This window comes from Triticum aestivum, chromosome 4A, assembly GCF_018294505.1.
Source record: "Triticum aestivum cultivar Chinese Spring chromosome 4A, IWGSC CS RefSeq v2.1, whole genome shotgun sequence".
NCBI classification, from domain to species: Eukaryota; Viridiplantae; Streptophyta; class Magnoliopsida; order Poales; family Poaceae; genus Triticum; species Triticum aestivum.
Genome location: NC_057803.1, coordinates 491979385 through 491993992, shown reverse-complemented (window position 1 = coordinate 491993992; position 14608 = coordinate 491979385). Strand labels below are relative to the sequence as shown.

The following is a 14608-nucleotide window of genomic DNA, read 5'->3' as shown; positions in this document are numbered from 1 at the left end:
GGTCTTTTAGCTTAGTGGTCGTGTCCTACAGTCAGCGTGTGCTCTGATACCATCTCTGTAGCGACCAAACCTCAAACAGTCTGATCTCTGTGCTCCGGTCTCATCCCTGGATCAGTAATGCTGACACCACACAGTACTCGAAGGATTTATAGCAGAGTAGCAATCACACACTTATTACATCGAGTGTCTCAAAGAGAACTTATTACAGTAAATATGGCTTAAGGCCATCTAATAACGATAACAGCGGAAGGCTTGGAAGATAAGTGAGTCCATCAACTCCAACGGCATCACTGAGTATAGAACCATGACCTAAAAACTCCTTAATCGTCGTCTGAAAAGTCCGCAACATTAACGTTGCAGCCCGAAATGGGTCAGCACAAGGAATATGCTGGCAATGTAACACATAGAGAGTAATGGAATGAAACAGCTATACTATATGCATATATGGCTGGTGGAAAGCTCTATGGTTACAGTTTTGCATAAAGCCAATTTTTCCCTACTTCAAAGGAATAAATTTAATTACTATCATGGTGGTTGTTAAACATTGAGAATGGTTGACAGCATTCTCAATCCCAATTAAAGTAATCATCATTAAACAAAACCCAACAAAATTAATTTAGAGTAACATGTTGAGATTCACACGATAATCCAAGTACTAGATACTCAAGATGTCCATAATCGGGGACACGACTAACCATGATTAGTTTATTACACTTTGCAGAGGTTTGCACACTTTTCCCCACAAGACTCGATCGCCTCCGTTGGTTTCTCACACTACATGGTGTTTGAGAAGACGGATGACCGAGACATAGTCTTTCAGAAGCGCTAGCACCTTACGATCGGGTAGACCGTACCACCTACATCCCCTACATCTGCTAGTCTACCACTGTAAGAGTTCGCACGACCTAGTCAACTATACTAGAGCCCATAATAGCTTGTGGCTGCACACGGAAGTTTCTAGTATGAATAGTCTCATGATCCCTTTGAGCCTGGGTGGCGGTCCAAAAGAAAACAGGCAAGTCCTGGAATACCCAGGTATCTCAATCCACCCAGTTGTGTGTTTAAGTTGCCACCTTAGAATACCATTAATTAACAAAACTCACATCTGTCATGGATATCACTCACCCAATCCACGTCTACTAGCATAGCATGGCATAATAAGCAAACATAGAAGTAACTCCCATAGGTTTGATAATTACAGGTAATAGGTACTACCTCAACTACTTCCCATCCCATAATTTAATTAGATCCTAATCATGCAATGTGTGAGGGTTGATCTAATGCAATAAAACTGGGTAGTAGAAAAGGTATGATCAAAGTGTTACTTGCCTTGCTGATGATCCGCGAAACCTAGAGATTCGAAGTAACAAGCGACGCACTCCGGGTATTCTATCGCAGACAAACAAACAAGCATACAATAAGTATTCATCTAATGCACAGGTAAAACTTAAATAAGAGATCTAACCAGAAGGTTCAACTTAAGAACTCCGGTTGGCAAAAAAATCAAATTGAATGAAGCAACAAAAGTCAAACGGCGAAAGAAACAACTTCGTTCTACTAATCTGGATCTAGGGCAAATTTTACAGTAGCAAAATCTTGTTTGAGTTGGTTAAATGGATAGAGGGTTTCGAGACGAAACTCTAGGCGCTTGAATCGCCTGATTCCGATAAATGAGCGAAAAGTTAAACTAAAAAGAAAATCAGATCAGGAATCGCGATCAGAAAAATCACGGATTTAATCCGAGAAAAAGAAAAACGACGAACGCCGATATTTTTTCTCTTTTTTATTTCTCTTTTTTTTTTGGCACGGAAAACGAGGTGCGACGAACCTCAGCGGCGGGATTTCGGCGGCGGCGGCGGCTGGGCTGGGGCTGGCTAGGGTTTCCCTCGGGGTGGGCTGCCCCGGCTTATAAAGGCCCCCCCTCGGGCCGGAGTCCTAGTCGGACACGGCCCGTAGGTCGGTTCGTTTTTTTAAATTATTCCGCTCGGAAGAAAAATAAAAAGAAATACTAAACGGACTCTAAAAATTCCAATATAAATTTTCACGGGCTTCTAAAATCAAGTCTCACAAGGTGAACATTTATTTGGGACCTAAATGCAATTTTGAAAAATGCACATTTTTCCTAAATTCAAATAAAACACCGAAAAACTCTGAAATAAAATCTTATTTGATTTTATTATTAAATCCTCAATATTTCTTTATTTTGAGAAAGTCATTTTATTCCCTCTCTCATATTTTTGTAATAGAAATAATTGATAATAAAATAAATAAAATCAAATGATCCTATTCTCAAAATTTGAGAAACTCAAATATGAAAATAACGAAATCCCCAACTCTCTCCGTGGGTCCTTGAGTTACGTAAAATTTCTAGGATCAAAACCACAAGCAAAATAAAATATGATATGCAATGATGATCTAATGTATAACATTCCAAATTGAAAATTTGGGATGTTACATATGCTCTTACCTCTCTTTGTTGGTGGTTTCATATTCTGTAAATCTAGTGATCCTTTTAGCTAAAGGGCACCTGTGAACAAAAATCAACATTTGAATTTCATGTTGAATCTGAATCACTTGGTTTATACAGAGTTCTAAAATTGTTACTTATTTTGGTTATCCTCGGTGTCAATAGTTGCGCCTTGGTAAGAGGTAGGTGTAGTATTGTTTGAGTTCTATGGTGTTTGGATAATCGGACTGTGAAATAGTAAAAGTTTGGTCATCTCTGTGTTTATATAGAGCTTGTAACTTCTATTTTGTAGCTGATGGCAAACCTCTCAATACTTATCGCTGAACATTGTTGGGCCATCAGTTCTTTGCGTGGAGATGGCTGGAAGTATTTCATGGTTCATGTTAGTTTTCCTAATAAGGTTGAAATTAGGAAGAAAAATATAACCTCTGAATGAATAGAAATTGTCTAACCTTTGTAGAGGGCAACATTTGCGAATTGCCGACCGAGAAGCTTTTCTTTGGGACATACCTTATGGGGAATCTGGACATCGAATTAATATTCATTCCAGCAAGTATAACATCGAATCTTTGTATGGACGGGCATGTATGGTGAATATCATACTTTGATAAGCGCCAAACAACCTCATTTGATGTAATATAGCAACATTCTTGATGATTATCTATTTCATTGACTGTTTGAAGTGACGAAGAAGATGATCCAACATTAGACTCCATTTTCAATCTGGTACAATAAAATCCCTTTGTCACATACTTGAAAGGATATTTGCACATACTGTACCACCAGTGAACCTTGTGAGGTACAACAAATTTGTTATTAATGTCAATCCATTTTTATTGCATATGTATGAAACCATTCTCTAATATAGAGGTTTGCTAATTTTTTGCATTATCCTAAGTAACATCCATTCCTAAGTAGAGAAGAATACTAACGTACCAAGTGCAGGTGTATATGAAACATTAACCTAGAGAAGTAACACTTGAAAGGCATAATATATTTTTTACCTGGAGGCCATAATCTTGGGTTCTGTTTCTACCATGGAATGCCAAAATTCTTTTGAAGTTTCCTTACTTTCTACCATGTATTGATTTGCTCTCTACACTCCATCTATACGGTATTATGTAAGGAACTAAATGAAAAATACGACATTTGATAGGACTAACTGTACCAAAACCAACAAATAAGTACGTGTATGACTAACTGAGGTTCATCAAGCAATGAACTTATATAAGAGAGGAGAGACTATGCACCAGTGGTGTAGCAAAAGGCATGTCACATTGAAGAACTTCGGATCTGGAGCTCAATCTGACAGATTCAAAAAGCATAAATTCAGTAACAGAAAAAATTGGGGGGAGGCTGAAAATAGGGAGCGTCACCTACCAGAGTGCAGGCCGGTTCCGAGAGTAGAGCACGAGTAGGTCGACGATGATGACAGTACATCATCCTTTTAAAGACAAAGGAGGCCACTGGTCAATTAAATCTGCACTTTCATGCGCACTTGCAAGGTAATGAAGGGTGCGGTAATGAGAGGCGATGAAAGCTGACGTTTCTTGCATTTGTGGCTGCGGTTTCTTGCATTTCTGGTCGTTTTTTCATGGGGGCGCAGAAGAGAGAGCGGCGGCGGCGGGCGGAGAAGAGGAAGGTGGGCGTCATACTGCAGATCAGCAGATGGGTAGATTAGAATCATGACCTACTAAGCCTTGTGTTTTACATGGGCTAGGACTAATGACAAACTAACACAGCCACGGGCCTGTTTTACATGGGCTACCACCAACGACCAGGCTTAGCTACTGGGCTGGGCAACCCACATGCAAAAAATTGGGAAACACGATACGCAAAAATGTATCGACCGCTGGTGGTACTCGCTGAGTGGTGCTACCCGATGCGTTTTCTGTTGGGTCAACCACATGGTGCGGTGGGGATGCGAGCGCATCGGAAAAACGTGTGGGGTCAACCGGCGCTGGGCTAGAGGTGGGTGGGAGGGATCAGATCCGCAGCTGCCGTGCGGGCTGCGTGTGAGGGAAAAAGCAAGTATTTTTCCACCACCGTGACAACATGGAATAAGAAAGATTGGGTGATTTTAGAAGCTGAAAAATGACGTGGCAAATTGATGATATGGATAGTGTGCATGAAGAGAGAATAGGGAGAAGTGGGGAGCAACTTCTTAAGAATGGTAGATATGGGCGCATGCCTCCAGCAAGCTTCAGCTCCCTTGCATATTGGGTGTAATCGATGGGCTTGATTTTAAATCCGATCTTACAACATGGGCATGTACTTTTGTGATGTTATTGGGTTTAATAAGAAATAAAACCATAGTGGTCAAACAATCACACTGGCCAAACCACCTCCATCTCTAGCCATATTTTTCCAAAAAAGGCAATGACGATGGCCTCGTCAAAGATAGGGCGATGGCAGCTACAACTTTCATATTTGCTCACTCCTCGCGTGACTATTAGGACTCCGGCGTGGGCTGCTGATACTACATTTGACCCCAACCCTCCTCCAAAATCCGTAAGTGCATCTCCCTGTAAGTCTAAACCCGCCTTCTTTCCATGGTTGCGTCCTTGACTCGTTTGCCCGTCAATGACCCAATCAATAGAAAACAACGCCTACAATGGGATCGAAGACATGACCTGGCCGCTATAGGTTGAAATGATGAGATCGCTAATTAAGAGGTATCCCTTGCAAAGGTCACTCCCACCTTCTCGGGGTTGACACATGACACACTCGTAACCGGAGAGTTTTTTTTTGTAGATTCGTTTATTCATAACGTTTTATCTCTTAAATCATGCATCTAAATCCTAAACCGTTTTCATCGTTGGATGTCTCGCTTTGAGACCTTCGGAACTAGATCCATGTTAATAGGTTTTGATGAACATTTTTCACGGAAATAAGTGGAAGAAAAAAACCCGAGCTGGAAGCACGTTTTCTAAACTTTTTCCCCTTCCGAGAGACACAACTGTGCCTCTCGCAGAAGCAAATATGTGCTTTTTGTGAAAGAAAAAACATGTTTTTTTCCTTTCTGAGAGGCACAATTGTCTTGTGTTCATGAGAAGCAAACTCGTTCCTCCCATGGAAGAAAAAACACACTTTTTCCTTTTTCGAAAGGCACAATTGTGCCTTTCGCGGAAGCGCATCTATGCCTCCCATGAAAGAAAAATGTGTTTTTTTTCCTTTCTAAGAGGCTCAGCTGTGTTTCTCGCGGAAGCAAATCTGTGCCTTCTGTGAAAGAAAAAAGTATGTTTTTTTCCTTTTCCGAGAGGCACAACTCTCGCGGAAGCAAATCTATGTCTTCTGTAAAAGAAAAAAAAACTTTTTTCACCCAAAAACCCGAAAATATCATCCAAAATCTAGGAAAAACGGGTGAAAACCGAAAAGCCAGGAAACCAGGAAAACCCATCTAAAACCCAAAAATATGTACAGAATAATAATAATAAATCCTAAAAGAAACGCACAACATGTGACACGTGACCGCGGCTGAGAGCGCGTCAAATGGGACGCTCTCAGCCCACCAAAAGTGACCGTTCCGGGCTGCCACAAGGGTGACCCCTTGATTAGTTACCCCCATAAAACGGTATGTAGGGAAGACCTCCTCCGGATGTATGAAGCGTGACAAGGAAACATAGGCACCCGACATAGGGGTTTTAGTCTTGCTTGCTTAGCCTGTACAAACACTGCATGGCCCATCTAGTTGTCCACTTCTATTGGCCACGCCCACTATGTTGTACCATGTTGAACACATAATTTCGTATGTGTCACATTATGTGTCAAAGTGTCAAGCGTTCGCATAGGAAGTGACATACATGGGCCGACCCAGTTAGTGTTTTTGTGGCGTGCAAGCTTCCCAATTTTGGGAACCTTCTAAACTATTCCTGACCGTTTTTTGGAACCTTCCAGAAAGTTTGTGAACTGCTTTTCTCTTTTTTGTTTTTTTTTGGTTTTTTAGTGTTTTTCCTTTTTTTTGTTTTGTCTACTTCTTTTCATTTGTTATTTTCTATTTCTCTTTTATATAAATTTAAAATTTTCAAAAAACATAATCCAAAATTTTGTTTGATTTAATTTTTTCGGTTTTTAAATGTTGTATGCGTCATTAAAAAATGTTTTGAATTCCAATATATTTTTATTCCGAAAAAAATTCACTTCTTAAAAATATGTCTGGAATTTCGTAATTTGTTCAAAATTTTAATAAGTGCTCTAAAATTCAAAAAAAATATTGTAATTTCAAAAGATTCACATTTAAAAATAATGAATTTGTACTTTGTTCGCAATTTTTTTAATAAATATTCGATTTTTAAAAAGTGTATTTCAAAATTTGTTTGTTTTTTCGTAACAATGTTCAATATTTCTAAATATAATGTTCATACTTAAAAACAATTGACCCACTAACCATATTATTCACAGGGGTATAATATTGTGAACTTCCGTACTCACTACATATAATAACGGCAAGCCACATTAACACTACAGCATGTGTGCTAATGGGCCGGCCTAGTTGAGTGCTCCTATGTATAGCGCTGTTATACGACACAAAATGCGTCATATAGGAGGTCCATTAAACGCGTGAACATTAGACGATACCCGACGGCTCAGATCACATACTATAAGACATCAACCAAGCCACCCCACGTGTAAGTGCCTCTTCTCACGTTCTCTTTTCTCCACAAAACAAATTGATGGCTCATTCAATTTAAAGGATATGTAGTGTTCAAAAATAAATAAATAAATAGAGGATATGGAGAGAAATTTCACGGAATTTTATTCATGAGATATTTCCTATGTTTATGCCTCATTTAGTTTATAGGATTTTTGTAGGAATTAGTTATAAAGGACAGGAATTGTGTAGGATTTTTTTTGTAAGTCCTTTTGGTTTGTAGGAATATAACCTTATTCTCGTACAAGATAAGGAACCAATTCAATATTTTTTTCCTATAGAATGTGAGATACTCCCTCCGTTCCAAAATAGATGACTCAATTTTGTAATAACTTTAGTACAAAATTAGTACAAAGTTGGGTCATCTATTTTGGAACGGAGGGAGTACATGTCATTTTATTTTCTATGATTTTTCTATTTCATGATGTTTCTATCCCATGAACCAAAGGAGAGCTTAGTATTTGTTTTATAGTAATGAAGTACCTTTTGTTTTAGAAAATATAGTAATGAGGTATGTGATCCCTAACGATTATATATCGACATGATTTCTAAAGATTTTGCATTAAGTTTTTCAGGGGATTTTTTGCATTAAGTGAGATCTCATGAAATTTTCAAAGGTTTTTGCATTAAGTGAGATCAGGAAAATTCTCTAAGAAACAAAATAGGCATGGTATCCCAATTCTTTACTTTTTCCTCTTTGTACTCTCTTCATTTTAAAATATAGTGCACCCGCGTTTTCCGAGGTCCAACTTTGACCATAAATTTAACCAACGAGACCTACTACGGCGAGAAAAAAAATTATATAATTGAATTTTTTTTTTGAATATGAATTCACTGATATAACTTTGCTCCGGCCGTAGTCGATCTCGTTGATTAAATTTATGGTCAAAATTGAAGCATGAAAATAGAGAAAACACTATATTTGAAAGAGAGTGAGTATGATTTAGCGAAGGCCAAGGGAGAAGAGCACTAGCACAGCATGGCCAAAACCCCAACCCATTCCGTTCCGCCCACCACTGTTTGAGCTTCCTCTCCTAGCTCCTTTTGCCCACCCGCCGGATCCCGTCGAACCAAACCCTAGCAACCGCTCGCCACCCGGGACGGCTCGCCGTCGTCGCCATGCCCCGCCGCAGCCAGAGCAGTGCCCCCATCGACCTCGACGAAGAGGATGGTGAGCGCCCCCCCCCCCCCCCCCCCCCCCCCCCACCCACCCCAGCCCCGGCGAAAATCTTCATCTCTGCCCCCTTCCCTTCCCCTTTTACCTCTGCGATTTTAGGCCTGTTCTTGTGATTCCCGGGGTTGCTTCGTGATCAGCTTGCTACAGAGCTGGTTAACGGCGCCCTTAGGCCGCTACTTTCTCTATAAGGGTTTATGGTTTTTTTAGAGAAAATCGGATACCCCGATCTCTGCATCAGTGATGCATATAGATGGTGGCATATGGTTTGTCAGTAGGTCCAGGGCCCCATTGCATTAGTTCAGCGATGATAATGCTGGAATAAGTCGTTTCATTTCCTGGAGCAAATACTGATTGCGTGTTGCAAGGCTCGATTTGACTCATCTGGTGCATTTGTGCCAAAATTGCAGTGTGTAGAGGATGTTGTTTCTAATGTGTATCCTGCTTATACTGAAGGAGTACAAATGTTTTGTTTTTTGTACTCCATCCGTCTCAAAATAAGTGTCTCAACTTTGTATTAACTTTAGTACAAAGTTGTACTAAGGTTGAAACACTTATTTTGGGACGGAGGTAGTACTAGTTAACATGTTCACCAGGGTGCTAGGCAGGCGGGTGGCAAGCGCTTAACGGCTATTCAAGATTGCACATATCTAGTCATCACATCGGTGCGTTGGTGCTATCTAGATGAAAAAATCACCATGTTTATCCTTTTCTTTTAGCTTTTTGAGGATTAAACTGTGTATATGATAGCAGAGAAGGCTTCATAGATTTTAATGGCTTTTAGCTTAGTGTTTGCTTGAAGGGGAGCCTTGGCGCAGTGGTAAAGCTGCTGCCTTGTGACCATGAGGTCATTGGTTCAAGTCCTGGAAACAGCCTCTTACAGAAATGTAGGGAAAGGCTGCGTACTATAGACCCAAAGTGGTCGGACCCTTCCCTGGACCCTGCGCAAGCGGGAGCTACATGCACCAGGTTGCCCTTTTTTTTTAGCTTAGTGTTTGCTTAGGTTTTTGGCACATACTAACACAGTCGTATACAGCTATGTTTTATCATAGGAATAATTATTGCTGTAATGTGTTTTGTTTGTTCATTTATGTGATTTGTAGCCTAGTGAATTGCACTCACTATCAAGTTATAGGTTGATACCTTATTTCATATATTGGGTGTTGCAGCCGAAAAGACCTTGTGGTTTGAGGTCAGATTGTTGGTTTGCAGTTTGTTGAACTTCTTGTACTTGGAATACGTCTTTTAGTTTGGCAAACTGTTTGATCTTGATAAGGCACATCCTATCATTTATTTACCAACTGATCATTGTCATGATATGCCAGCTAACATGCTTTCATTTCTAGATCATCACTTAATTATGCTCATGGTGTTCTTGCCCGGTAGATATTTTATAGTAGTTGTTTATAAATCACCATTCCCACTCCATCTGTTTGTAAGGATATTGTATTGTTGATAATTTTCTTGTTTTAAATTGTTTATCTCTTTGTATGTATGACCAATAGAACTGAACACTGTTGTAGCCTGGATGAGTGTTTTAGTTTTTATCACGTGTCAGAACATGATGATGATTCTTATATAATGAAAGGTTGCAAAAATTAATAAAGATAACATTTGGAGAGAATTTACAATGCCTAAGGAAATGGTAGTTGTTTGTTTAAAACTGCAAAAGATTTGTTTTCCTTGATGCATCAACCAAAGTTCAGCCATTCTCATTCAGCAGAAGAAAAAAACTTGACCCTATGAAGGCCTGAACTATTGATCCTTTGTATGCTCAGTGTGATTAGGGTCAGTGGTTATTATTTGTGCTTGGTTCTTAGTCATGTGTCTTATTTCAATTTAAGACAACAGTAATTGTGATGTTTCCTAGATGGCTTCGCAAAGCCGAGAGGCCAAAAAGTAGGAGAAAGTGGCCTTTAGCTATATGCAGTTTCCCTGGTGGATCTACCTGTGATACAGATTGCTTATTTTTAAAGTTAAATTCGAATTACACTTTCAGTTTAACTAGTTAACTTCCATGTTTCCTTGTGTAGAGTGCAAGACCAAGCGCTCTCGAGCGAGTATAAGGCCAGCACCGAAGGTGCCTGGGAGCTCAAATCGCATTGCAAGTAGCAGAAGGGACAAGGAAAATCAAGACAAACTGGATACCCGTATCTTCGATTTATACATGGAGTACACCTCCCCCCCCCCCCCCCCCCCCCCCCACACACACACACAATCATGTTTCAAGAAAGCAAATAATTGGTCTTGGAGAAATTTTGTATGCTTATTTGCTGCTGTAAATTTGTGCATATAGGAACCTTTGGAAGCGTACAGATGAAGATCAGAAGAATGCTTGCGCATATTTGGATCCATTATGGTTTAACAGTTACGTTAATGGGGACAAAGAACAGAAATCAAGAATTCTTAGATGGACAAAGAAATTGAAAATATTTTCAAGAAAATATGTGTTTGTCCCTATTGTTCGTTGGTAGGTCAGTCTTGTTTTACCTCGTGGATTAACTTATTTGATTGCAAAAGAGCAATGGGATTTCCACTTTCGTAACTGCAGGGGACATTGGAACCTCCTTGTCCTATGCCACTTTGACGAGACAGACTGCTCAGATGCAAAAAAAGGACCGCGAATGCTGCTGCTGGATTCACTTAACACAACAGATCCGAAGAGGTTGGCACCTGAAATAAGAGGGTATGGTCCTTCTATACCTTCATCTCATACCTCTAATATAAGTATAATACTGATCTTAATGATGATGCACATGTTTTGCTATATTACGGTTATCTGACTGACCAGTTGTTGTGTCTAGTAGACGATTCATATATTAGAAACAAGATGATGTTCTTTTGGTTGAGACTTGTATGCACTGTTGAAGTAGACAACAGGGTTACCTGTACTCCTGTTGTCACTCATGAAGATTATGCCATGAATAGTATCCATGCCAGTGAGTCAGCCCAAGACAGTAGCAGAATGTGCGCTCATCAAAATCCAGCTTCGCACATCACATCACAAATCATCTAACCCTTGCTGAACATAGTTAGTGATGTGTATTTAGCGGTCCTTGTCATTTATCCTGGAGGTTTTTAGTCTATTTTTGTTGAAAATTACTTTAGTTATATATGTATAGGTAAATTATCTGGGGCACCCAGGTGCCTGAGCACCTTGATTGGGTCAGACCCGTTAGTGCATTTGTTTAAAAGCAACCAACCTCGCATTTCATTAATTCCCAATTTTACTTGCATGCAAGACATACCATGTAAGGGATAACACCAACAGACTGAATATGCTTGTGATAGCACATAAGCAACAATACTGTATCATGCTCACAGCCCTATAACTCCCTGTTTTATTTAATCTTTTCTTTGCTGCTTTATCAGATTCATTCGTGGTATTTATGAAATCGAAGAGCGGGAAGAAAGTGTGCACTTCATAAAAAAAATCCGTCTTGAGTTTCCTAAGGTATGATGTTTAATAATTGCTTTTTGAATCTAGAGTTCTTGTCATCATCCACAACAAAACTGTGCAGGTGCCACAGCAAAATGGGGAGGAATGTGGTATATATGTTCTTTACTTCATCCACTGTTTTCTTCAAAACGGAAAATTGGCAGAAGTTCTTCGGAATAAAACACTGGAAGAAGATTTCAGCCAGCTGGTGTGCCATACTGTCATGCATTTCCATCTTCTCACTCCCTTGTTCTACTTAACAAATGCTTCTCTAATTTGTTGGTCTATGAATAGTTTGATGATGGCACCTTTGATCCAGAGGAACTAGAGAACTTCCGCAAGGATGTTCATGCATTCCAAGTGTATGTTTCTCACGTCATCTTTATTTCCTGCATGTTAAATTTAGTGATGTAACTGTAATTTCTTTATGACTTTGCAGGGAAAGGAGTACCGAAACTGGACAGTAGGTGGATTGTGGCATTGTGCTGCATATATGTAGTTAGTTATTACTCCCTCCGCTGGACAGAGGGGGTATAAGGCAGTGGAAATTTTCATCTTCGCTGGTAGCAAATTCTGAGGAAGCTTGAAGGTCGTGGAGAAGCTGGTGGTAATATACAGCTTATGCAGCCGAGAGAAAGCCGACTCCATGGAGCTTCGTGACAGTTAGCAGGTGTTATATGATCTGTACTGGATTCTAGAATTGTTGTGTATCAACTTTATGGACTGGAATGATCTCAATAGTCTCAACTTGTTTCTCGAAGTCTTAAGAGCAACTCTAATGGGGCTACCCATTTCGTCCGCGGCCGTCACAGAAAAAGCGGCCCAACGTGCGGACCCAAACGGATGCGCGCCCGTTTTTCGTCCGCGAGCGACCTATTTCCGGCCCATTTTTGAGTCTGATTTGCGTCGGCGCGGACACGTGACAGACGCGTGCGCTCGCCAACTCCTGTCCTCGGGCCCGCTGGTTTGTGACACATTGGCCTCCCCTCACATCCCCCATCCCGGCCAACAAGCAACCCTCGCCCCCGCCTCCTCACTGAAGCCGCCGCCCATTTTTGCCGGCGACTCTTCCAGCTGCCGTCGCCTCCACATCCGCCCAGCAACGCCGCCCCTCCCCTCAGTCGCCCGTCGCCGCCGTTTTGTCGCCGGGGAGCAAACTGGTTCCCGCCGGCGCTTCCCCCAACGCCCAGCCGCCTGCGACCAAGAAGATGCCTCGCCGCCCCCGCCACATACGACCGGCACGCTCGTCGGACGCCGTCACACTCAGAGGACGCCGGCAGGGCAGCTAGTTGGTCTGTGGGCGCCGCGTCTTCCCTCGCCGACCGTCTCCTTCTTCGACGCCCGCAAGTTGTTCGACAGTTTGCCAAGGTACGAAAATGGACTCCGCCGACGAGTTCTTTTTCCACAATTTCCGTTGCGACTCCGACGATTCGTCGTCCGACGACGAGGAGGAGATATTGGCTGCCGTCTTGGTCCATCACCACCTGAACAACTAGCGGCCGTTGTTTCGTGGCTCCATTCCGGGCCACCTTCCGGCGTTGAATCGTAAACGAGAGCGGGCATTTCCTTCTCTGGAAGGACTACTTTGATAGAAACAAACCCGTTGTTCAAACATCACAAATTCCGCCGTCGGTTCCGTATGAGTAGGCATGTTTTCAACCGTATTAGAGAGGGAGTGGTCGGCTATGATGACTACTTCGAGTGCAAAGAGGATGCCGTCGGCAAGATTGGTTTCTCCTCTTATCAGAAATGCACTGCTGCCATCCGAATGCTTGCATACGGAGTGCTCGGTGATCTCATTGACAAGTACGTCCATATGAGCGAGTCTACATGCCTAGAGTCCCTGTATAAGTTCTGCAAGGCTGTGATTGCTGTGTTTGGCCCTGAGTACTTGAGAGAGCCGACAACTGAAGATACAACCAATTTGTTGGCGATGAATGCCAGCAGGGGCTTCCCAGGGATGCTTGGCAGCATAGACTGCATGCACTGGGAGTGGAAGAACTGCCCTTCTGCTTGGCAAGGGCAGTATAAGGGACATGTCAGGGCTTGCACTGTCATACTAGAGGCCGTGGCGTCTCAAGATCTCTGGATCTGGCACTCTTTCTTTGGCATGGCTGGATCACACAATGATATCAACGTGCTTCATCGCTCGCCGATGTTTGATAGGCTTGCCAAAGGCAACAGCCCATCGGTGAACTTTACTGTCAACGGCCACAACTACGACAAAGGGTACTATTTGGGTGACGGTATCTATCCTCAGTGGACCACTATTGTCAAGGCAATACTGTCGTGGAATTGTCACGGCAGATGTCCTAGCAAAAGGACTTAGTCGTAGAGCCATCGCAACTAGGAAGTTTAAACGGGTTAATCGGGACAAAGGACACGAGAGATTTTATACTAGTTCGGCCCCTTACGAAGAAGGTAAAAGCCTACGTCTAGTTGTGTTGGAATTGCTGGGGTTTCGATCACCAAGAGGCTAATCCGACGGCTTGGTTATCGATCTCTTGTTTCTTGCCCTAAGCCGCCACCAGGTCATCCCCTTATATACACGGGTTGACGCCTGGCGGCCTACAGAGTCCCGGCCGGCTAATAAAGCATGTCCGGCTCAATGACTTCTTTTACATGTCTTTCCTTACAAGTCTTTCCTTACATACGATGGTTTACAATATTGGGCCTTAAGCCGCCTCTGGGCTTAGGCCTTCTATAAGCCTTAATGAACTATCGCCTTGACTATTTTCTGGGCTTCCTTTATGACCTGTCATTGGGGCTGACCCGGCCCCTCCTGGGCGGGTCATAACTGATAGCTATATCCCCAACATTAGGCCCCAGGTTGACTTTGAACTTTGTTCTTTATCAATCTTCAATACTTAGACAAAA

The 14608-nt window shown here is 41.8% G+C and overlaps 1 protein-coding gene across 1 annotated transcript; it reads left to right on the top strand.

The window, feature by feature from the left end:
- The first annotated feature begins 8081 nt into the window (after nucleotides 1–8081).
- LOC123086546 (probable ubiquitin-like-specific protease 2B) lies at nucleotides 8082–12491 on the top strand. Its single transcript, XM_044508305.1, has 8 exons — nucleotides 8082–8289; nucleotides 10326–10464; nucleotides 10589–10762; nucleotides 10844–10978; nucleotides 11665–11746; nucleotides 11814–11939; nucleotides 12026–12093; nucleotides 12171–12491. The coding sequence occupies exons 1-8, from the start codon at nucleotides 8238–8240 to the stop codon at nucleotides 12196–12198; spliced, it is 804 nt and encodes a 267-aa protein (XP_044364240.1). The 5' UTR covers nucleotides 8082–8237; the 3' UTR covers nucleotides 12199–12491.
- Nucleotides 12492–14608: the final 2117 nt, after the last annotated feature.